Source organism: Chroicocephalus ridibundus, chromosome 4 (genome assembly GCF_963924245.1).
Source record: "Chroicocephalus ridibundus chromosome 4, bChrRid1.1, whole genome shotgun sequence".
Taxonomy (NCBI): Eukaryota; Metazoa; Chordata; class Aves; order Charadriiformes; family Laridae; genus Chroicocephalus; species Chroicocephalus ridibundus.
Window position 1 is genome coordinate 31,759,146 of NC_086287.1, and position 25,100 is coordinate 31,784,245.

Consider the following 25,100-nt stretch of genomic DNA (forward strand, 5'->3'; position numbering starts at 1 on the left):
CGGGTACGGGGGGGGGGGCGGCGCGGCAGCCCGCGCATGAGCGGAGAGAGAGAGCGCCGTTTAACGGCCGGACGAGGCATGCGCAGCGGCTCCCTGCGGGCTGTGGCGGCGTCCCGCATGCGCACTGGCGGCCGCCCCTCCGGCTGCGGCGGAAGGAAGGCGGGAGGCGCCCCCCTGCGGCGGCGGCGCGATGGAGCTGGAGGCGGCGCGGCGGGCGGTGCTGGCCGCCGTGCGGGGCACGTGTGCCGCCGACCTGCCCCGCCTGCTGCACTGGATGCGCAACACCAGTAAGCGCGGCCCGGCCCGGTGCTGCCGCCCGGCAGCTGGTGGAGCCCCGCGGGCAGGCCCCGATGGCTGGGGGAGGCCCTGTGGGCGTAGCGGGCCTGAGGCGCTCTCCGCCCGGGAGAGCCGCTCTCGGCGTTGTGGCCTGGCTGCCCCGTCCCGTTACGGTGCTGGCACCGAGCGGGCCGGGGGCGTGCCCCCTCCTGGGGCCGGGCCGGCGGCGGGCCTGCGAGGCGCTGGGGGGATGGTGGGACGTCCCCGGTCTTGGGCTCAGGGGAGCCGTGCCCGGGCTGGGGCGCTCCTCTCCCTGGGCCTGCGTTAGGCTCTGCCGGTGGCACAAGGCTGACAGGGCTCGCGCCGGTTATGGAGCCCCCTGGCCGGGGCGAGGGGGCTGCGGGGGAGCCGGCGGCCCAGCCGGCGTGGGTTGCGGTACTCGCGAGGCGGGGCAGCCCGGCTGATGCCGCCCGCCCTCTCCGACGCCGAGGAGGGTGAGCCGTGCCTGAAGCCGCCCGTTTCCCGGCGGCCGCGGCCGGCAGCCTGTCCCGTCGGCCTGAGCCGGAGCTGACAGCAGGCCGGGGGTGGCGAGTGTCGCGGCAGAGGTACAAGTTGAGGGCGATTCCGCCGGCCGTGCCGCGGAGACGGGCGCCCCCGGCAGCAGAGCAGGGGACAGGCAGCTGGGGGGTGCGGTAACCTCAGACTCTCCAGCGCGGGAAGTCGGAGGTCGTACGGAGGCACTCCGCTCCTGGCATGTCGAGGGATTTTTAGACGTTAGTCTTGTCTTGTACAACTTCACACGTGTTCACAGCCTTTCAGAAGCTTGGAAACAGCGGTTTGAGCTGATTTGCAAACACTCCTTTCCCCGCTTAATATCATCTTAACAGTTTTCTGTTTACTTTCATGTTTGTGCCTCAGTATAATTTCATCAACGTGCTGCAGTCAAGTGGCAATCAATCATGACAGATGAAGAAAGGAAGTGTGGGTCAGTGCACAAGCTGTTAATTTGCAACTGAACAAAAAGATGACAATGGGAAACCTGAATATAGGCAGTGCACCAAAGCTGTGGGCACGTAGTGCCATACTGAATAAACTGACTAAATGCTGCCTGATCTGTGGGTATATTTGCATTTTGCTATTGCAGATAGGAATCTTGAAGGCCCTCCAAATCCTTTAGTCCACTCTCAGGCAGCCAATAAATGTGTATCCTGTTTATTAATCGTTGCCTGCTGGAACGGTAAATCCACTGCCTGGTGATCATGCGTTGGGTGGGAAAAAACTGTCATACAATACATTACTTCCCCAGGTCATGCCCTGTTGTGTTAGCGTTATTCTCGTTCGGGTCTTTTGCAGCACCTCTGCTTTAGGGTGGAAACATTTTCATAAGCAAACACATGAGGGCTTGCACAGAGGCCAGCTCTGACACCTAGAAGTTGTACAGCTGTCCAGGTACTTAGAACTGCAAACTCACGGTTGCCCTGTGGTTCGCATCTCCCACGGCCACTCGGGGAGAAGGAGGAAAGATCCTTCTCTGGGTGAGTGGGCCCTCTGCTGGCATTGCGGGAGAGGAACCAGCTGGGAACGCAGTGCTTGCCCTCTTTGGTGGGCACATAGCCCTCCCACCCCAACGGGTTCTTTCCTAGGAAAGACGTTGCCAGATGTTTCAGAGCATCTGCAAGCCAGCCTTCACGATTAGAGCAGAGATGAGACTCCATAAGACTTGGAGGCTGAAGTTCAATGGAGGTAGTTAGTGTTAACTGTAACTAAGCATTCTGATTTTCCCTGTGTGTTTGTACGCGTGTATAGATACACATGTATATGTCTACAGATATGCCTGTACAGATGTAATGATAGAGCAATCTGCTATAAGCAATATTTCATTCCTTTTGAGTCCTTTTCTGGATGCAGTAGCGTGTTCTGCTTGCTAAACGATGCTTGGGTTACTGTATCTTCCATCCAATATGCTCTAATTTAAAAATCTCATTGAATTTCATATGCAGTCACTCACAGTGCTTGTTCACTTAATGTAAATCATTATGGCTCGTTCTACACTATGTTAGTTTGTGTGGTATGCATATATGGTTTTCTCAGCTTGCTGACTCCATTACAAATACAGTAAAGCACATGGGAACTTGCTTGAAAACTTGAAAACGCTTAACTGTTTCAATTAGGAAGCACCTACTTACTATTTTCTCCACTTTGATTCTATGATCATGCTTTACCTCTACCATAGGAGTTTTTAGCCAATGGCATAGTTCATGTAGACTTGCAAAAAGCCCGTCTCAATTAATAACTTTTAAAATTTTTCTTTTTATGCTACAGCTTCCAAAAATTCTCTTAGATAGATAGTTTCTGTGAAAGACAAGTACACTATGGCTCCTAGCCTTTATTAGATTATGATCTCTCAAATATTTTTTTCTGAATTTTAATAATCTAGATCCATGCCTAGGTCTTTCAGTGAAAGGAAATACACATTCTTGCTTCATATTTACTCTTCATAATTAAGATGCAAGCTAAAGTGTAGATTGGGTTCCAAATTTTGAACTATGTGCTTGGTACACCTGAGCAATCTGTGTCTCATTTTTATATTGCGTGCATCGATGCTGATTGCTGCTGCTTCACTATGTACCTCATCTTAAAACTAACATGATTAACTTTGTAGTTGCCATTCTTTTTAGCTCATATGCTGCAGATCAGGGGACAGAAGTTGCATCTTTAGCGTTTTCTTACAGTTTGTGATTGTATTTTGCCAGGTGCTGGTGCAGTATAAAGCTATAGGTAACTGTTTGTTCCCACATGTGTCATTTGGCACATGTGTGACTTCGGGTAGTTTTATTCCACAGATTGCCACGTTTGTGGAGAAAATTAGAGCCTATAGAATTTGGTCTATATGCTACTGCTTGTAGAAGTTACCAGTTTCTGAAACTGTTGATTATGGTGTTCTAAGTAAAAGTATTCATGTTTCCCTAAGTTTTGTGCTTTCTTAAGGTGCTGCAGTCTCCCCCTCTAACATGCCTATATGTGTACATGTAGGTATATGGTAGAGAAGAGGGAATTAGAAAGCTTGGTGCTTATCTGTAAGAACTTTTCATTGTTACCTGATTAAGATGTGTTTCATTGCTTCTTTGAGCCATTAACCTCTTCATGTTTTTCTACTCTGCTTTTTCTGAATGGCTGTGTCCTTCTGGTTTATCTCCAGTTTTCTTTTTCTTCACCCTGAGCCGAATACAGGACTGGAGTAAAAAGAGATATCTCTCTCTCTCTCTCTCTCACTGGTTTTATTTTCCTGCAGCATTGAACAGTAAGTAAGCAGAGACATTTGTCCAGCAGGTCACATTCCTTTGCCCTTTTTGCAATTTCCGTGGAGTTGCAAATATTTTGGGTGATGTCCCCAACACAGCACTCTTGATGACACTTCTCTCTGTTTTGTTTTTCTGAGCTGCATCTGTGGCTATATACTGACAGTAACTTTTACTGTGTTTCCCCCCCCTCCCCGAATGTTGCATTTGAGTAATTGTACTCCCCATTGTAACACCTAGATAGTGCTGTAATAATTAAAACTGGTTGGACAAAGGATAGTGAGGAGCTGGTACCTAGGTTGCTGCTGCTGTACCCTGAATACAGCTAGGGAATTTGGGATTCTCTCTGTGCAGAGAGAAAACAGTGTTATGGGAGATGCTAAAAAAGTTACCAGATCTTTGTACGGCACAAAAATAAAAGCCTGGTCTTTGCAATACAGATGTAGGAAAGAAACAAGCCCCTGATGAGCAAAAGAAAGAGAGTTGTAGGGATGGGGAGATAATATTCTGAATGAAAAAAACTCTGAGCAAACAAGGATAGGATAAATGGAAACAAAAATGGCATCCTCACAGACAAGTTGTTTTTCTGTGGCGTGTGGGTTTCCACCCCACCTCCTACTGCCATCCTATTCCTGTTGCTGTCAAGATGTTGAGCTTATAGTTCCAGCTGAGGAGGACTGGGCATGATTCCACTGTTAGCTCTAGTCAGGCTTTTTTCCTCCCTCGCGCCTCTCTCTCAAGTAAAGTGTACGTGCAACCTCCGAGTAAAGCCCTGCATAAAGCAGTTGCCCTTTAGGATTAGCGTTGTCACAAAGACAGCCTTATTTATTAATTTAACTTGGTTGGTGCTTTCTGACTTGCATGCTGTATGCATGGAATGTTATTGAGAAACTTTTCCATGGAAGAGCCCGATTACTTTATAGTCAACAAGTTATCTTATCTAAAGTAAAGACTCTTATGCATGTGGAACTGAGCGAACATTGAACAGCTTCTCACTCTAATGATTTCTGACTAATCTTCCTTAGTAATTACGGGAATGTAAGTGTATGCAAGATGCTATTCATTTTCTTCTTTGTATGAATAAAATAACCAGTCATGCTTCTTTTTTCTTTTTTTTTTTTTTTTTGGTATTGCGAATTTTAGAAATTCCAAATCTTTACGTATGATGGGAGAAGACGTTACTGTTTTAAGGCAGCTGCTTAGCAACACTGCTTCACTGTTTCGCAATCAGACAGCTCTTCCCACACACTGCAGTGAAATGTACGTCATTTCACGGTGACTTGCATTCCAGCTTTTCTTTTTAGTTAGTCTTAGATCTCAAAGAAAATGAAATAATAAGAGTTGGAAAGAATAACAGGAACCTTTGGTGTCTTAACTGAACTTTTTTATAATAGGATGATTAATGCTTTAATATCCTTGTGCAATAACCACGTTCCAGAAGTTCTGGCTAAGAAAACTTGGGTGAAGCCCAAGAGCTAATTCAAACCACTTGGGAAAACCCCCCTGAAGATCCCCTCCCAGTTGGGTCTCAGCATTTGATGTATAGCTTCTATATAAATGTGTGCATGGGCATATTCCCTCTCCCTCCTCCACTGCCCAAACTCATAAGACTTTTCAGTAGCAGGAGAAGTTGTATTTGGTAAGAATAGGTGCTGGAGAGGGTAAGCAGTGAAAGCAGAATTGATCAAGCTGTCTCTGTACATGAACAGAGATAACAGGAATCAGAGGAAGTAAATACAGGAATCCTAATTTCAAGTTTGAGGTTGAAGTCACCAAACCACTCAATTTACTGGCAACTACTGAACACTTTTGCTGTACTTAGAGCTTTAATGCAGATTACAAAAGTCTGTCTCTCAATTCATGTCAGTGAAGTACAGATAAGGTCACAAGAAGAACCTTTATGATTTTTCATGTACTGTCGCAGGGTCTAAGATAGATTAAAAAATATTTTTTTCATCAGGGCTAAAACTGTTCTGATACTAGCTTTTACCTTTTTTATTCAGTCATGTAACAGTAAAATAAAACAATCTTACAAACCTTTTCCATTCTGTGCATTTCATTAGAAACATTTAAATATAAAGCTAAGATTTCAAAGTCATGTACTGGTCTGAAGTACTGATTGTTCATACAGTGATGCATTTCTCAAAACAACTGTTGAATAATAAACAGTTGCAATTCCTCTAAGGGTAAACAACATATACTTAAGTACAAATTAATTTTTTTCTTGTGGATTCACTTGTACTGAGAGAAAACTAGCCTTTTAAGAAATTGGCATAGGATTCAGTCTTGTGACTTTAAAGTTGAGGGCAGTCAGTGCTCTAAGTCTGGACTTTTATCAGGCAGTGAGTGAGGGTATCTGAGAAAATTGACTTAATCGGGCCACGGTGGATGTGCTGCTTTAGTACCGTGTTCTGCATATGGAGAAGAAACTTCTCAACGTACTCTTAGGAACAGACCAAGTTTGTCCAGCTTTTTCTATTATGTATTTCTGTTGCGTATTCAATTATGTGCTTTTGTGTTCCCAGACCTCATAGTTAAAATTATCAGATGATGATTTTCACAAGGCAAGAATAGGAAATATTATAAGAAAAAACTTGACTCTCTTACAGGAAATGGTCTTTAATGTTTCCTTTCAGTACTATTGTCACTGCAGGTAGAACTGAAGTGGAATGAATCTCTATAAAAGGATGAAAGCGTGGGTTTCTGCAATGCAACAAGTATAGTAGGTAATTTTTTTGTGCGTGTAAAAAAGCAATTTACTGCAAGGCTTCATATCCATATTGATAGAAGTGATTTATCCAAGTAAAGTGTCCTTTCAGAAGAGATCAAAATAGCATTGCGGAGCCACATTAACTGGAATGCATTTCTTTGTTAAAATTATGCCATACCGAAAATCTTTTCCACTTCTCTGTTGTTTGGTAAACTACAATGGGATGTTACCTGTAATTTGATGAATCACTGACTTTGGGAATTGGCATTAATTTCCCTTGTTGTGACAAATGATACTGCTGCAAGAGGGGGCTCAAGAATACCAAATACTTCTAAATTGTTAGTCACTGAAACTTAATAGTGGTGGGGAAAACTAGTGATTGCAAAATAGCTGTGTGACTTACTTTGTTTAAAATTTAACTTTGTAGCTTCTTTCAATTTATGAATGTAAAAGACTTAAAGAACTAATAAAATAAGCTCTGATTACGTTCCTGTTAGAAAAAGCTGATTACTTTCTACCAATAGCTAAGTATGCTTAGGGATAGAAATAGTATTCAGAGTTCCTGAAGAAGTTGGTATACTGAGGTCACAGACTGCATCTCAAATTGTTTATCCAAAAAAGGAGATAGTAACATTTTAGAGATATGAGACTTCCTCCTTAACCTGTTTGTTCAGTATCATTAAACACACTGAATGATTAAATTAACCTTATACTAAGTAACATGGATGTTAATATTTGCTTTTAACTTCTGGGAGGCTGAATATATATCTAGAAAACCGTAAGGTGCTTGCTGTTGTGGTTGCCTTTGCTAAGTCCTCTTCTTTCCACGTGACATGTAATCTTCTGTTGTCATTTGGAAATCATATTGTTTGTCTTCAGTCATGTATTTCACAGTGCCAGGCTGTTTAGATGTTGGTGTAGCGGTGCTCTCTATCCGGTGTAAGGCTTAGTGATGTTTTCTTAGCTTGTGTTGTATTTGCCATGGAAAGGCTAAACAGCACCAGGGTGTTAACTTCGCTTTTTTCAATGTGTTAATTAAATGTTATAAATATGTGTTGAGTAGATCCAGTGGAACCGGTTTTTGAAGTAAAATACAAACACTATGCGCTCAGACTTCCTCCATAAACAAATGATTGTGATTCATCTTGCAGTATGTCATGAACTGTAAGGGTTCTTTCCTGGTTAGTTGTCTGTTCAATGAACACAGGGGTTGGCTTGCACACTCTCCATTTCATGTATGTAACAGGCACTGAAATGGTATCAAAAATAGTTTTCTATTTTGGTTTTTTCTTTGAAGATTCCTTGTGAGGTGATAGTGAGGTTCTCAAGAGCGAACAGTTTGTTAAACACAAGGGTGGAGTTGATAAAACTGTACCGGTCTGAGGCAGAAATGCCTATTTTCATATTTGGCACCTGTGTTCCATACTTGACGGTGATCCATAAATATTTACATACTGCAAAAGTAAATGAGTTATTGCGGTAGCTGTTGCTGTTTCTTTCTTTGACAGGAATGAGGCGACTCTCAGCATCTGAGTTCAGTCACAGGCCACACACGCAGGCGCGGAGCGTTGCATCCACAGCTTCTGCTGAAGCTGCCATTGTGTGTCACCTCGGAAGGAGTCTCTTCAGACCTCCTTCTCTTTTTCTGTTCCTGCATGCTTGTGCTATATAGTATTAACCGATAGTTGGGAAGGAGCGTTTTCATTCATCTATTTTTCAGTATCAGTATTTTCAACAGTTTTTCATTTGAGCTCCGTATGTATTGTAAAATTTTCCTTAGGACCTGTTTCATACAGAGCATCCAGAAGAACTCTTCTGTGTCCTACTTGGTTTCATAAGAGCTCAGAGGGCCCCATGTAAGGCGGTCAGCGTTGTGACAAGTATTGTAGAAATGGGAGTCGAGGCAGGGAAGGGGTGTTCTGGATTTGAAGAAGATGGATGTGCTACCTGTCTCCCACGGAAAGTATCCGTTTCTCCACTGTAGAGCTGGACACCGAATAGCCGGGAGGGCTGTCCACCGCGACTGCTGGCCAGAAAAGGTCACCCAGGCCATGAGGGAGCAGATCCTATTGACGCACCAGCTCTGGGAGAAAGGGAGCTGAAGTTCTGCATTTGCAGTGGGATGTGGCTGGCCTGGTGGTCTATGAACACTTCCTGCATTTCATTAAATGCTATATATGAATTTGATACTCTTAACAGGCAGTATAACAGCTGGATGAGCTCTCTTGCATAGTAATAGTATTGTTTTAAAGCATGTGCCAGATGTAGGGGCTTATTGCCCATAGGCACTGGTCTGTACAGCTGCTAATATCAGCTTTCTTCTCTCTCGTTCTGTCTGTAGCACAATTTTTCTCCTTCTCGTTTCCTCAGATCCACCTCACCAAACTGGCTCCTTTGTACTTTGAGGGCCTGTCACGGTGCTGATGGTCCCAGTTAAGCAAAAAGTTAAAAACAGTTAAACAGTTAAATTCCCTTCCCATAATCTCTGGGTTTACTTCTTGCTGTGTCACAACAGTAGAAATCTTCCCTGACCTCATCAGAAAAATCACTCGCCGCTGCTGGGGTGTTCGTAGCGAATCTACAAGCTGTTGGATGGACCATGATGTTAACAGGAGATGGGCGCTCATTAGAGGTTTCAAATTAAAATGCTGACGAGCTGGAGCTGCCGCGTTGCACCTGTTGTGTTGTTCCTGCTGCTGCTGTTGCAGCTGCCGCCTCTGTCCCTCCTGTGTTCCTCAGTGCAAAGTCTCCATCTCTTTAGGAGCTGAGGTTCTCGAGAGCTTAATTGTGATCTCTTTGGAACAGCAAATTGTCTTCCTGCCATATAACAACTACCAATGGTACTGTGCTCATCAGGGCCTTGCAGCATTAGTGCTATACATTTAATAAATAATAAACCAAATATATGTTAAGGGAATCCAGGTGGTTTAAAGTTTCTGCTGCTTACTATGGGGGATTCAGGATTATCTGTTGGAGTCGGTTTCGGGACATGTTGCAAGAACCATTTACATTTATACTCTGAGAGTGTCTTGCACTAATGAATGAGGGTTTCTTTAATCATATTATTCTCACCGCAGTGCTTAAGCAAAAAGCATTTCAGAAGCATTTCACAGTTAAAAGTTTAGCTGGCCTCTGTTTCTTATACTAGCCTTAAAATTTCTCACTGTTTCTAGCATTGCCTGCGTTCCACAGGAAAGCTTAAGTATATTAGCATTGATAAACTTGTAGCGTGATTTTTAGATTTATTTTGAACCTGCTTGCCATCCAGCTTGTCTATACTAATGTTCCCACCTGGGACAGCAATGCTAACAAACATTAACTGGTTTTTTAACACCTCTAAAAGCTGTCAGGTCTTCTTTTGGTGAGTGATACAAGTGAAAAACACGCTCCCTACCCAATATGGTGGCAGTCTAAATAAAACAAGAAACAAACCAGAAGGGGTGGGGAAGAGACGACAAACATGTCTATTTTTAGACAAGAATCAATAGATGGGTTTGGTATATTTTTCAGGATTAGGTTTGTGGTTACTTTTTGTTGTGTGGGTTTTGTTTCTTTTACAGGTATGAAGTTTTGACCTGAGATGTGCCTTTTTGATTAGAACCAGTTCAGTGCCCTCAAAGCAGAGAGATGTCCGAACAAAAAGGAATTTCATCCAGTCCTCCTTCTGAGGAACACGTAATAGAAAGGGAACAGAGTACAGGCGTACAGCAGAGCTCGTGTTGAATGTCAGTTAGGAACATCGTACTCTGGCAAGAGAGCTAACATGAAACTGGGGTGTGTAAGCAGGATGTTGGCTGCAAGATGTGAAAAGAGAGTGCAAATAAACCTTTAGCTGGATTAATGTGTCTGGTTCTCAAAACTGCAGGTCATAAGGGATGAGAGAGTCCAGAAGATCCAAAAGGGAGTGAGGAGAATGATCAGACTCCTAGAAAAAATGCAGGAAAGGGCTGGATAGGTGGATCTTGTTTCTTCTGGAAAAGAAGGCTGATGGGACACATGATAAGTCTTCAAAGAACTAAAAAGTTGCTCAAGTTGCTATATACAGGAGAGGAGCAAACGCCTCTATTTCCATCGCAAGTGGGACTGAGAGTACTGAGTTTAAATTGTGGCAGAGGAAATCTGGATCAGTTATTAAGAAAAGTATTCCTTTTTAATAGTAAGTGTAGTCAGGCACTGCAGTACATTGCTAAGGGAGGTTGTGGAGTTTCCAGCATTAACAATCTTTTTTAAAAGAATAGTCTGGAGGAGTAGTGACTATTGATTCAGCCGTGGAAGAAGAAAGGATTGGTGACTTCCCAAGGATCCTTCGATCTTTTTTTCTAGATGCCTTTAAAAAAAAAAAAAGGTGTTAAAGTAACGCAGGGATATCATGGAAAAAATAGCAAGAATTTACAGTGTGGCTTTGCAAAAACTTACTGTTTTACATCCATTCCTATTTTCTTTCACGTTTGAAATATTTTGGTAGTTTTAAGTTGGGTAAAATGTATCGTAAGCTGAACTGTTGAACTGTGCATTATCCCTGATTTTTTGTAACCGCTTTATTAGAAAGATGGTATGTATAAAAAGAAACTTGTATATAAAAAAAAAAAGCCTGCATTCAGGCAACTATGAGTTTTGTAATTTCTCCAATAGTTCAAAAACATCTTTGATGTTTTTATATCTTAAGCTGAAACAGTATCACTTTGGTGGCAGCCCAGACCATCATATGTGAGTTATAAGTTTATAAATATGAAAATAATTTGAGATTTCAAAAAAGCGCTACGTTTATTTTAAGTGGCAAAGTTATTACAATCCAAATCTGTCATTGGCTGGAAAAGCTAACAAAGGCTGAAAAATGCATTTCAAATAAAAACCTTATCCATCTGGTATTGTTTATGTCTTGCAACTGTATTGTACTGGTCATCACTTAGTCCACATGATCTGCATATGATTGTTCAGGGGTTTTTGTTTGTCTTGATTTATAGATGACTTTGATGAGCTTGTGGTGAGTAACAATGATGTTGTGCTCAAAAATATCGCTGAAGATTTGCGGAATCGTTTACCCATCGAGGCAATGTTTAATTCGGAACATCAAGCTGTTCAAAAAGTAAGCTCATTCTTATGGTCTCCTTTTGCTGAACCACATAATTTATTTGGGGACTTAATTGTAGTACTGGGGACTACAGTTTTAGTAGTAGTTCATAATAGAGAATGTGCGCTGGGTTGAGGTATAGAAAATCTCAGTTTGGTTCTCAGGTCTGTTGCTGCATGATCGCGTGACCCCAAGAAAGTTGCTTCATAGTTCTTAATACTTTGATCGTAAGTTATTTGGCACAGCTTTCATTCTGTGTGGTATGGCACCTGTCATAGCGATTCTTTAATGCTAGCTCCATAATGGGCTCTAGCAGCCCCCTTAACGAAAACAGAAATACAGGGCCAGTGTTTTGCTGTTGCCATAATGTGGGCAGCCCAGAAATGATTTCCAGCTCTTTTCAGGTTCTGATGGCTCAGAAAGAGGTGGGCTGTGAGTCCTGTGGGAGGGGAGAGCACCTTTTCTACTTGAGCTGTCAGTATAGGTGGAAAGTTAATGCGTTTCCCAGAAAAGTAGTGTGTGGCTCTTAAACGGGAAAAGTTGATTGGCCACATGCAGCAAGCCTGGGAGAGGGAGGAAAGAGGAGTAGGAGGATGAAGATTATACCCCTTGAAATGATGAGAAGGCAAGCATCCCAACTGGTATGCTTTTGATTGAAAATGACACCCGTGTTAATCAGGGGTGTTTCTAGATGGAGGCATAAGGCGTGAGGATGAAAATATTCAGACAGTTGAAGCTGAGAACCAAAATTGCCCCTTCTCCTACATTTAAGTTACATTCTCGTCATTAAAGTGACAGAGAAAAAGCTTCCTTTAGCCTCTGCCTCCTTTATAGCCGGGCAAGCACTAAGGAGACAAAATTCCCAGCAGGTCTCCTACTCAGCTGTTGAAACCAGCTTGCTTTCCTTTGTCAGCTTCCACTTCCTGGTTATTTCAGTGGAATTTGATGATCCAGTTTACGTGCAGTTTAATTTTGATTTGTAACTTTTGAGTAGGGAAAAACGTGGATTTCAGGGATTTTGGGAAAGGTAGGAGGGTGGGACAATTAACTGTGTAACAGCATAAGTGAAAATAAGAGACTTGGTTATGCCTTTCCTGGTTTTTGTTCCTCTTCTCAGATACACCAGCATCCACTGCCCATGATTCATGTTGATGCATTCCTTTATGATGATGATTTTGTTGATTCATTGTGTGAGGAGGGGAAAATGAGTAGGAGCTATTGCACAGAGTGTGGCTCATACAAGACTGCATCTTTAGGTAAGTGCTCTTTTGGGAACATGAAAAACAAATTCGGTTTAACTAAACTGGTTTGTGCAGTGACTCAGATGGACAACACAACATCTAGCTGATGGAGGACTTTGTCCAGACTGGTGTAGTACGCAGGCCAGAATTATTTCCCATAACCAATGGAAGGGGAGACTCCTACACACGTAAGTTGAATTAATTTGCAGTGTATGAGTGACCTTAGTTGCCCAAAAAAAACTGGGCAGGGAAGAGGCAGGGCTATGTACCACTGAAAAGGAAGATGCAAGAGGATGACAATACTGCAGGAGTCCATGCAGTAGCCTCAGTCTCCTCTCACATGCTGAAAAGCACTAGAAAGCACCATCTGCCTCAAAGCTTTTGTGTGGTGTGGTACAGATCAGTGCTGTTGCCAGTATAGCACAGACATTGAAGGAGGAACGGTTTATATGGAGAACATTCCGTTCCTTAAAACCTTGGAGTTGAAATTCAAGCTTTTAATATATCTGCCCGTAAAAAGGTTTGCATGAATTGTGTTGAGCCTTAGATACCGTGTTTCCTTTTTCACTTAAACGATTTCAAGTTACTGATCTTTGTATTCTTTAATATATATCACTGTGCAGAAAAAGGTAATTCAGTTTCATGAAGGATTTCAAAATTCTCCATGTAAGGGAAGGAATCCCCAGACTCGAGCCAGACTACTTGGCAGGCTACCTCTGATCTGCAAACCCTGGTTTTCCAGGGTCCCCAACACTAGTTCAGGCAAGAAACCGTACGGGTTTTCAGTGATGATAACTCTTCAGATGAATATTTCATTGGTTAATAACACAGTAGTTAGTACTGCCCACCCAACACCTTTGTTCTGTTCTTATTTCCCAGAGTTTATTTCGCATTCCTTTTCCCTCATGGAACTGAAGTTTCTTTATCAACATGTACTGCCTGACCTGACAGGAAAGGTAGTGGTTGACGTTGGCTCCAGGCTTGGTGCAGTGCTATTTGCGGTAACTTCCAGCACAGGAATTCCTATTTTATTACTGTTGCAAACATTTTTCCTCTTCTCTGACCGCCTACTCTCCTTACTCCATCTTGGACGGGTCATTCCGAGAGGCACCTCTGATCTGATTCTCTGAACAGTATAAGGTGCTGTTTACTAGCGATTTCAGTTCTTGTTCTGTTCCTCACAAGAGGGAATACAAAAGATCTTGCTTATGGAGAGGAAAAGTCTGTTGTCCAACAGAGTAGCATATTGCTGTCACACAAGCTGCTCTTTTGCTAGTTCCTGCTCTGTCTCTCCTTCGTAAGTAAGTTTGTCCTCTATGTCTTGACCATGTCTATATATAGCTTAGCTATGTTAAATTCCCTTATGAAGCTGACAAACTGTTAAATTATACAAAGGAAGACTTTGATATGAATTTGTCTCCAAAAACATATTGTCCTGCTCTGCATTTTAAAATGCACATAAAATAGTTCATCGAGAAACTTGAGTGCAATTTTGATTGCTTTTGGCATGGCTGGTGCAACATATGGCCAACAGCAATGCAAAACACACATTACAACTTTCTTAGAAAAGTCAATGGCTGTTTAGGGCTCAATCTTGGAAACGCTTGAGCATGTTATTTTGCTCATCTGAATAATCTAATTTTGGGACTACTCAAATGAGGAAAGTTACTCCCATTTGTAAATATTTGCAGCATTGGGTCCTTAAATGGTAACACTTCTGCTAGCCTGAATTTGTTTTAAAGGACTTAAATGCTTGGGTTGTTATAGTAGAAGATAGTCTCAAGATAAAGCAGAGGAAATGTTTTAAAAAAAGATTTCTCCTTTTTAATCGTACTCTTGGCTTGTATTGGAGGAGAGGTGACTTCACCTTCACAGGTTGCTTTTCTGCTTTCTGAGTTGAATGGTTTCAGAAAACTTTAATAGTTGGATTATAGTACATAGACACCTCAGATACTCTGTATCTTTAGCATTGTTTGTTTGCCTTTGCCATTGTTGGCAAAGTGTAATTATGGTGTTCAGTAGAGACAATGGCACTTAAAGCGCTGTCTTCATTAGGGCCTTGTAGGCTCAAGTATTTGTACTTTTTTTTTTTCCCCCTAACATCTCCAGCAACTTTCCAAAATCTCAGTCTGAAACTGAAACCATTATTTTGGTCTTATTATAAAGAGATAATTTTTCTTTTTTCGTATGTACCTGTATGAAGCACCTGAAAATGGCAGTAATACAATACTCAGAGGTGCTGACAAAGAATCTGTACCAAAATATCCCATTATAGTACTGGTACGTTGTCCTCCATTTTTACTCACTTTGACTATATGTATGTCTCATTGTTTAGTTTTTTTCTCTTGCTATTTTCTTCTTCCATTCTCCCAAGAAACAAAAATATGCAGAGACTTTTCCTTTCACACTATTTTTGTAACTTGGTTTGTACTGCTTTTTTCCTTCTTAGACTATTTTCTATATATTTTGCAATTGAAGTGAGGTTGGAGCTTTCCTTTTCCTTTTATTATTTTGATGAGTCATTTTGGATCTTTTATTAAAATTTATGAGATGTAAGTGGGAATTGCCAAATCGGGGGCTTAGCTCTGAAAAATGTCACGTCCACTGAAAGACATTTCTCAACTTGCTGTTTTAAAATCCTTTCTTAATCTTAACCTATGTTTTATTTTTTCCATTTTAATTGAAATTTCTGAACTTGTTTTAAAGGCATCACAGTTACTAAATTTCCTTTTCCTAATGTAGGGTTATCTTTATAGCTCAGCATCCCAACTGTATGGAGTAGAAATGAATGCAGACTTTTGCCAGTTGCAAGAAATGATGGTTACAAAATACCAGTTCATTGACAGAATAAAGGTAACTAAATATCTGGTTTAGCGTATATATCTTTAACCACTGTAGGTATCCTGTTAATGTGAGCGGATGGTAATTCAGCATTCTGAGAAGTTGTTTCTGCCTTTGCTTGTTTTGGTCCTAAACAAAGGCTTTGCATTAGGGGGAAAAAAAATCTCATAGCAGAGAGGAAGAGGGAAATTATCAAAATATGATAACATGTGTTTAATCACTTAGCCTTTTTCATGAGTGGACTTACCTACTGGCTTACGCAAAACAGATAAATCTTAGCTGATGCTCCCAGTGAAATCAATGACATTATTGCCACTAACTTTTGCGAAACTGGGTGTATAAAGAGTGTCTGTAATGAGTAACAAAACTAAGTGTCTGTATTTCATTAACGCTAGCAGAAAAATGTTTGCAGGATTTGCAAATTTGCATCTAAGAACACCTAAAGGACTTACGGCTATTGGTATTTCCTTTCTTGGAATGTCAACGCATAGGTACCTTCCACAAACAAAATGAGTTTCAAATAATGTGCTATCATTATGGAAACCATTTCCCTAGTCCCATTATGGAAATAACTACTACTATTTTAATGAGGAAAAAAAAATTATTTTTTTTTCCTTTCTGGGGAATACCAGTTATTTTGTTACCAGCAAAAGTTGGTAAGTAGAATATGCTGGGTAGAGTACGGACTTCAGTCCTGTGTTGTGTGCATGTGCTCTTGAATGGAGTCACACAAACTGCTGGATGTGGTAATTTCTCGGGAATTAAAGTAACCAATTTTAAACTGGAAAGAAATAATAAACATGAAGTGTTTAATACAGGGTAAGCAGTATCATTGGGTTGCCCAGTTCAGTCCCAGTTGCTGCCAGTTTGTCCATAATCTTTGGGTTTTGCATATGTTTTGTGTTCATAACACCTTATTGTGATGAGTCTGAAAGTGCAGTTAGGAACTCTGTCAAGTTATTTCAGTGGAGCTGGAGATCTATATGCACGCTTTTCAGCATTGTATATTCTTTATTATAAGCCTTTCTGTTTTTCCTTCACACCTTGTAATTCTGCTGAAGTATTCATTTCAGAGCATAAAGATAAGAGGATAGTATGTTTTCAAAGCAGTGCCTGGGGACTTAGCTATTTGAGTCTCATTAGACGCTAATTTCATCATGTGACTCATGTTATCACACTGCTTTGAACATTTCAATCTTAGATTTTTATTTCACCCCCAAATGAATCCTCTCTAGAGATACATACCAGCTTGAAAAATAGTCAGAATCCAGTTGCTGATAATTTATGACACAAATTTGAAAAACGTTTAAGAGACCATCTTAAATAATAATTGTTTTTTCAGGACATTATGAATTTTTATTAGAGTACAATCCCAAAGGACAGCAGTTGAGAATGACATCTTTAGTGACTAAATCTCTGAGTGAACCTTGTGTTTCTTTGCTCAGCATTTGGTTTGTTGAAGTACGTAGAAAGTTGCTCAGCATCATTTGCCATTTGAGCAAAGACTTAGATGCTGAGAGGAAAGTAAGCAAGCAGTTCAACAGATTTTAGGAAAGCTGAGACCTCAATTGAGAAATTGCCCATAATCATGAAAGGGAAAATCAACTGTTTTAAAATCAGTTGCTGCCCCCTCTGTTGTGCCAGCACACAGCCAAACAGGTCAGGGAAATGGTCCAGCTGAAAAAGAACGGAGCAAAAACAGTGATGTTTTGGCCGGAGCAATGCCTGGATCTGGCTCATGGTGCAGCCACACATGCTTATGTGGTCCTACATTCCCCAAGAGGAATGAGGATGTGTTTGGGAGAATGGGGTGCTTAGGTCGCTTTAGTCAGCACGGTCACCTACTCTGTAAATGCAGGCTAATTTTAACTTAAGGTTTAAGTGTTATTCAAGTCAAGGAAACATCAACACATGTTCGAAGTTTCCCGGTAGTTTAGGCATCTTTCTGAGTTGAGGCTTAAAATATTAGGACTGCCATTAGTAGGCCATTAAGAAAGTTTAGTGCTAATTATGACTTCTTCTGGTGCAAGAAGTCTACTGGCGGAACAGTCCAGCAGTCACTTGTGTTTGGATTAAAGGTCTGCTGCTCAGTGGTTTTGTACAGAAATTCTGTAGGTTTGTTATTTTTGCCCCTTGAAAATAAGAGAGTAAAGTAAAATGTCTGTTTAGCCTCAGAAACAGTGATCCAAATCCCACTTACAGTCTAGGCGAATCTGGGTTCCGATACGTGAGTTCTGGCAGATCTAGCTGAGGCATGTTTTGCCCTTTGCTGTCTGTCCTGCCCCACTGCAGGAGGCTGTCGCCTGTGTAACAGGCAGCAGTCAAGCCTGTATACATGATACCTCTACCACCCCAGTTTTATAGTCTTTCATTTTAATCTACAGTTAGTGGTGGCTTTATGCAGAGGACATGATTTGACAGCCAGGACCTGCTGTATTTAGGACTGCCGGTGGTGACCTGACTGGTCTGTCTTCTTTCTCTGCTGGCTGAATGCTTGAACAATTTCTTAATCAGCTCCTGTACTGCTACAGTTTGCAGTGCACTGTATCGCTATCTTAGTTGTCCTAAAAAGCTTTAACTTTCATGAACTAGTGGATAAATAGTTCAGATGTCCACGCACTAGAGGTGAAAATAGGAATTTGACCAGTCATTCTGACACCTGAACTGTCCCTGTTTCTCAATGAGATGGAACCTTCAAATACTAACCTGCCAGTTCTGGGTAAGGTGAAGGAACACAGGTGCTTCCTTTCCAGTCACTACAGGCGGTGGTGAAGAACTTGGCATGGTAATATGTTTAAGGAGATAAAGCTGTTTGTTTGTTTTACTGATTTGGAGCGCTTGCAGAGAACCCATGGAATATAGCCCTCAAAGATTAAGTGCTGTGATGCCTGATTTTTTTATGAACGGTAGAGTTTTCTTTCTGTTATTAGTGATATTGAAATATTTGGCTAGAATTGCAGTGGCTATAATGCATTCTGATAGCATGAACCAGAGTCATAAACTGCGGCAACTCATCATCTTTTCCACGCTTGAACAGTTACAAGTTGCAGGGGTGGTAGTATTTGTTTCCTCTGTCGATCAGAACCGCACAGTTTGCGTGTTAGTTATGAAGTAGAATACATAATTTACCTTCCCAAGAAGTATTGATATATTGCTAAGTGGGCAAAATGTTTTTCAACATATAAGTGTTTTAATCTTTTATACTAACATTCAGCTTTTCTGTCAGAATTAAGAATTCCTTTTTACATCGGTCCAATTTTGAAAGGATTTGACAAAATGTGAAATGTTGAATCCATTATGTTAGTATACTTCCAGCACAACCTAGTAATAGGTCACACAGGAAAGAAAAGAAGTTGTTCAGATTGCACTTTCAAAAAAAATTGTGGAATGCAAGTGATATTCAGATTGGCTTTCTTTCCCTTATCCCTTCAAAAGATGTTCCCATTTGTGTTTCTTCTCAGATTTAGGATGTGATGTATTTCTCCGTGTTTGAAAGGAAATCAAACACATCTTGTCAGAGTGTTAATGAGCGCCCAGATTCTCCTGTCACTATAATCTCACCTGTTTGAAAATGACACGATGTGCTAATATCCTTTCTGGTAGGTGAGGGTAGATGAAATCAAACCAGTTCCTGTGCTGACTGGAGAGGCAGCTGTTTAGTAAGGTAAAGCACTCGCTGTCCTCCAGTGCCACTGAGCATCCTGCCTTTCCAGCATTTCCAGTCTCAATATATGTCGTGAGAATTCAGCCATCAAACCTGGGTCTGTCGTGTCTTTTCTAGCTATAATCCTTCAGTAACCCACCGAGCCTGTGGTATGCCTTTTAATATCCTCAAAAAAGCTTTAGCTAGCTTAGCTCCTTTCCTGAAGTCAATGAGCATTTGTGATAAAATATAAGTAAGTGAAATGTAACAGCCATCGCATACATCATCTCCTCTTTTACGGCACACGGTGTTCTAGACTGAAAGCCAGATGTAGTTTATTTCACTTAATGTAATGAATTGAGTATTTTAATTAGAGGAGATAAATCTAATTTTGATATTTTCATTTTTTAAAGCCTATTCTGGTTATTTACTTCAGTTTTATCTACTGTGACGCCAGTGAAATACCCAGTTTTGTGACTGGTTCAAAATGGTGGTAGCAGGTGCTGTATTAGGTTCACAGGCTTCATGGCTACTTGAAGGCTGTATTTGTCTCTTAAATTAATTTATGCCTTGTGAAATTTTTCTCCTTCAGGTGGTTCACGCAGACATCTGTACTGAGGCTTCACTTCTTCAGAAGGCTGATGTTGTTGTAATGAATAATGTCTTTGAATATTTTCTTGACAGACAGGAACAGGCCAGGTAAGCTATGTGTCCAAACAAGTAATCTATTTCTTTGGCAATGCGTGTGTAACCTTGGGAGTTATGGAAAACCTTAAGGTTGTGCTTTTTGAAGTCACATACATAAATTACATAAGGAAATTGTTTTAAACTGCCTGCATTTAATTGTTATGCTTAACTGCTACGGTGTTACAGCAGTTGTTTGTTGTTAAACCCACTAAACACTGCTGCTTTGTTTACCCAAACCTTGCCCTGAATCCTTGCACTGATCAGTTAAAATAGTATCTTGCTGCTAAATGATCTGAAGTTACTATATCAGCATAAAGGTTAATCTTCAGAAAGAAGACAGGTCACTGACTTGTGCATGTCAGAGCGTCAATACAGATGCACTGCAAAACATGGTTATTAAAGATATTTCTGTTATATCTTCATAATGATGCGGTAGCAAATAAGCGCGTGGCTAAGGTTCTCCTCTTTCAGGTACAAGACACTCGCAGATAAGCTTTTGCTAATCCAGCAGTATCAGTTTAAAAGGTAAATAACTTTACTGTCCGAAGTTACTGTGCCTTTAGAATGGGCAGTCAAAAAGAAAGGGTGCCTGTGTCTCCACCGTCCCAGCCAACCGTCTGATACTCACTAACAGTTTCAGCTAAGGCTTGTCCTACTGGCCTTGATACCAGGTGGTAATGCCAACCAGAGAGGCACAGAGTGGATGGGTGAAGGGTAGTGGGTGTTTCAAATGACCAGGAGATTTGTGTCCGGGCACATGACTGAGAATTCATTTGATTCTTCAAGAACTCAGGGGTAAATTCAACTCAGGTTGAATGTTGCATTAGTACCATGAAGACAAATGACATTTGAAGAATGCTGGAAATTAAATTCTTTTTAGTCTGAATTGCAGTGCTGTGAGAAATGATCTGACTTGCAAAATCAGAAAAAAAGAATGCTGGGGGCTATATTTAAATACTCTGATTGGTAATGTCTGAAGTATTTTGTTACAACTGCAAAGTATGTATGTAAAGAGCAGCTTGTTGTTAAGCTTAATAAATCAGAGCACTCAAGAGACTGGATTTTCTTCAAAACCAAAAGTTTAAAGGGACGAAATGTCAATATTTAATCCTAGTCCTAGCACCTAGTGAAGGTGTTGCCAGTACAAAATGACATGCCTGTATGTGTCAGAGTTAAAAAGTTACAAAATCTAACATTGTAAGACCATGTATTCCCTCTGTTTTTAATACAAAGCTCGATTTTGTTCATACGAAGATACTCGCTTAGATATTAATAGTGACTGATAAGCACGTGTAGCAAGTCTTTAAGCTTAGTCTACCTCTAGCCACTAAACTGTAAAAGTGTTATATTCATTTTATGTCAAATGTGGGTTTTTTCCTAAAAGTTGGTGACCTACTTTTAAATATGTTTCAGAGCTTGGGAATTTATTGCCTTTAATGTAAGGAAAAGAGGGTCCTTATTAGTGACAGTTCCAAGCCTCAAAGAATCGCTCTCAAAGCTCCAGGTAAGTTCCATCAGCCGGTTTTAGCCAACACATTTTGTCACTTTCTGTGAAAAGTGGCAGTTCTGTAGTTTGGGTTAACTGCTTGTGAGTATTTCTGTGAGGACGGACGTGTAATTTTGTGCATAGATTAAAAGATGTAGGACTCTGGATTCTATTTTCAGGTCGACCACTGACACATCTTCCTGTACTTTGATTGTCCCCACTTGTCAAATGGAAATCCCGGCCTATATCAATAGGCTGCGTGAATCATTGTATTATCGTGTATTATTAACAATACCTTAGATGTGAGGTTAAAAAAACCCCACAAAACATTATCAAAGCCATATTATGATGTGAGTAAGTTTTGTGATAATCAAATCCACTTCCATCAGACTACTTCCAGGTATAGAGGCACAACCTCAGTAGTACAGACATATTTATAAACTTCTAAAGGCAAAACCTTGAAATGTTTTCCGTATTTAGCTCTACATTTGCACGTGGCCTTGAAACATGACAAACTGTTTTGTTAAGCTAGTGGGAGAAAGGAACATATTAAAGAAGAACCATTCCTGAGGATACTCGTGTCTTCTGACCTGTCGTCAGCACAGAAAATGACTCATAATACAGCAGTATGAGCTGGTAGAAGTACAGATTAGGGAGAGATGTGGTCTCCCAACTAGCCAAGTGATTACCATCAGGCGTCCTGGATCAGTGACATAGCTTTAAATTGCAGTTGGAAACGAACACGGCAACAGTGCATCTTTCAAAGGTGTTGAACACCCTGTGCTGCTGCTGCTGTTCCCTGAGTAGTAACCACTTCCGATGGACAGCCTCTGCTCTGTGTCCATCTGCCGTAGGTCATCGGTAGATTACAGTTGTTAATGGGTATGATACCTAGACAAATTATGTGGGCTGCCTTTAGTTATGAAACAAAGCGCTGATCATACGTGACAAGGTTATTTATCAAGCGGCTTGCTCACCACAGTTGTCTGCTTTAGAGAAATCGAATCACTTGTTGCCGGTATGCTGATGGGTGAAATAGATCCTCAGTCCCAGGAGCAGCAATGGTGTCATTTGACTTTTTCTTGGAGCAGGCAGTAGTTACAGAGCAGCTGAGAAGCCCTTTGTAGCCTTAATACAATACTCCTTGGGTGTGAAACAAGAAAGTACCTGTGGTTCTTCCATGGTACAGTTAGCTGCTCTCTCAACGCTTCTGTCAAAATGTTGCCTTCTGATCAGGATGCTTGAGGCTTACACAGATGCATCTAGAGAAGCAGTTGTAACATGCTAGCAAAATATCTGGACTATTGACTGAGATAAATTTTAAAAGTTATCTTTATTCTCTCCTATTTAAGTTAAATGGCATTTCCAGAAATTAATTTATTGTTGCTGCGTGAGTTGGAATGTCTAATCACTCTTACTATGTCTTGCCACCTTAATGTTGTACTGACCTTGGGACTCCTGCTATGTTTCTCAACATTGTATTAATTTAAGGACCTGTTTTCATTGTTTCAGACAAATATTCAGCTCAGCCAATGGGTTGAAGAGATGCAGCTCAACTACGATGTGTATATGGAAAAGGATGTTGACAGAGAAGCACTTGAACAAATACATTTATACAGGATTCTCTAGTACCTGGAAAAATTTACCAGTATCCTTGTAATAACATATATTTTAGGTCTAAAAAGAATTGGGATTGATTTGTGTGAATAAATCAGGTCAAAATTCTTATTGTGATTAATCTGTGTCCTATCTGTGGTGTGTAATGAAAAAGAGTCATTTGAAACAGGTTTTCTTACGGAGGCATTCTGTCTCAAGAGAGTATATTGACTTTTAGCTAGGGGATATCCTTATGGTTTAATTTTTGCAGAAATGTTAGAAAGAGTGGCTACATACTGATGCTAAAAGAATTTTTGTTCTCTAGCATTATGCACTGCTAATGTTTGCTTAATATATAAAACCTAAGAACAGCAAATCATTATTAATGTGAATGATAAGAGTGCATTTAGCATAATGTTACCTACAAGCTGCGGTACATTAGAGTTTGCTGTTTTGTTTTGGTATAGACCATTTATTATTATCAGTAATAATATTTATTATTAACAGTATTATCTTTAATGTTCCTCCTATGGAATTTGTAGGTTTCCTTGCCAGGGTCTGCTTGATAACCAGAGCACCTACTGGCATCAGTTATGAGAAGCAAGTCCTTCCATTTAGTTAGTTGTCCTTCAGGTGGCTATTAATGTGAAATACCAAAAGGAGACGTTGAGAATTAATACAGCAAGTCCAAGACAACAGGACTCTGTTCCACTTCCTGCGCTTCTGCTGAGGATGGTAGGAAGTGTAATAAGGGGTTAAGAAGCTGAAAATTCTGAACAGGTGTCACGGCTTAGCAGAGGCTTGGTGGTGGCGTAAAACATTGGAAATTCGTAACAGAGCCTCCTCAGAGAGAAAAGATCCACATACGCCCACCACATTTATATATAGATTTTACGTTCTAAGGATGTGAAGCTTTTAGTCAGCTGAAGAACATTCAGTTTTTAGCAAACATTAAACAATCCGAGTGCAAAAATATTAACTTCAGGAGTTTTGGACTAAGTGCGTTGTTAGTGTCTAAAAGTTTGCTGCATAACTTGTGTCTAGTGCCAATGGGAAAACTTTAAATTGGATTTCGGTCTTCAAATGATTTACAGGTCAGTGAAGTTGATAATATATGCTGTAAGCAAAAAGGAGCAGAGGCTATTAGGCACTCACTAACATAGTAAGTAAACGGTACTGTAGAAAGGATAGTGAATTTTAAGAAGTCTTATTTTTCATGGTCTGTTTGGAGTGAAGGAGGATATTTTAACTTGAGTGATACTGAACTGCTGCCCAAATGCTGTGTTGAATCTATTCTTCATGTGTTTAAAAATGAACAAGGATGGAAAGCATTTCTTAAAATGTTTATTTTATTTAAGTACAATAACTGAACTGTTGATTACTTAATTGTCAATGAAACAAAAGCCCCTAGAAAAGGAACCTAGGAGAGGCTAAGCAATGGGGTGGAGGTAATGCAAGGCTAATACATATAACAAGGAGAGAATAAAAAATGAGAAAAGAAATGCATGTGCAATTCAGAATGAGGAAATGAGCACTGTAGTAATCAGTACAGTACAGTGGAAGCTGTGACTGAATTTGGAGTGTATAAATAGGCTGCTATAAAAGGAAACCTGAGTGGGTCTTAAAAAGCTACTTCATAACGTTACTATCATGTGAGAAGAAAACACCATTTTGTAATGTTGCTTGCTTCTTCCAGAGGTCCTGCAAGATCTCCCGAATCAATTGTCAGGACTTTTGGCTCACGATACTTGGTATAATCTGTGCCCTGCACCTTCTTTTGGTAATACGGGAACTTATAGCTTTCATTGCAGTTGCTTCCCCTCTTCATGCTGAGTCTTCAAATACTTTTTTTGGGTGTTGATCTCAGATAAAAAAAATTTCAATAAACTGGAGCACATCACCAGCATATTTAATGACATCTGTATCCTCTGACTCTGGAAATAGCATGCACGCATCTGGAGCTCATATGCAACAGAGGGTGCAACAGGGAAGCTCCCCTTGTCTTTTTTAGACATCAGGAGAAACTCGAGAGGTGAGTTCAAGCTGATGAAACTTCTGTCTTCCTCTCCTGCCCTTAACGGGTCCTTGATTTAAACCTGCACCCCAACATGTTCATGGAGAAGAGGTGGTGGTAATTCCATTTGGTTTTATTAACCTGATACTCGGGAATACAGCTTCTCTGTCCCTTTAGACATCTCTTCCTAACTTAGCTTCATAGGGCCGGAGCTCGTAGGGCCATTCCTAAGGATG

General features: G+C 40.8%; 1 protein-coding gene across 4 annotated transcripts; it reads left to right on the forward strand.

Moving 5' to 3' along the window:
- Positions 1–48: 48 nt before the first annotated feature.
- LOC134514676 (uncharacterized) lies at positions 49–23,293 on the forward strand. 4 transcript variants are annotated; one of them, XM_063332781.1, is made up of 10 exons: positions 202–287; positions 9,846–10,059; positions 10,151–10,441; positions 11,250–11,371; positions 12,474–12,612; positions 13,477–13,598; positions 15,340–15,450; positions 19,674–19,780; positions 21,182–21,272; positions 22,767–23,293. In XM_063332781.1, exons 3-10 carry the CDS (start codon positions 10,273–10,275, stop codon positions 22,881–22,883), a joined length of 978 nt encoding a protein of 325 aa, XP_063188851.1. In that variant the 5' UTR covers positions 202–287; positions 9,846–10,059; positions 10,151–10,272; the 3' UTR covers positions 22,884–23,293. The 4 variants fall into 4 exon arrangements, with proteins under 4 accessions (XP_063188853.1, XP_063188852.1, XP_063188854.1 ...); XM_063332782.1 differs by lacking the exon at positions 9,846–10,059 and having other exon boundaries at positions 166–287; XM_063332784.1 differs by lacking the exons at positions 9,846–10,059; positions 10,151–10,441 and adding an exon at positions 1,195–1,261 and having other exon boundaries at positions 192–287.
- Positions 23,294–25,100: the final 1,807 nt, after the last annotated feature.

Bases quoted from the DNA above. Each gene is read 5' to 3' on its own strand.
- LOC134514676 (XM_063332782.1), top strand. From the start codon at position 10,273: ATGGGACACATGATAAGTCTTCAAAGAACTAAAAAGTTGCTCAAGTTG. The intron at 19,781-21,181 runs GTAAGCTATGTG...AATATGTTTCAG, and splicing joins GACAGACAGGAACAGGCCAG to AGCTTGGGAATTTATTGCCT. The intron at 21,273-22,766 runs GTAAGTTCCATC...TCATTGTTTCAG, and splicing joins AATCGCTCTCAAAGCTCCAG to ACAAATATTCAGCTCAGCCA.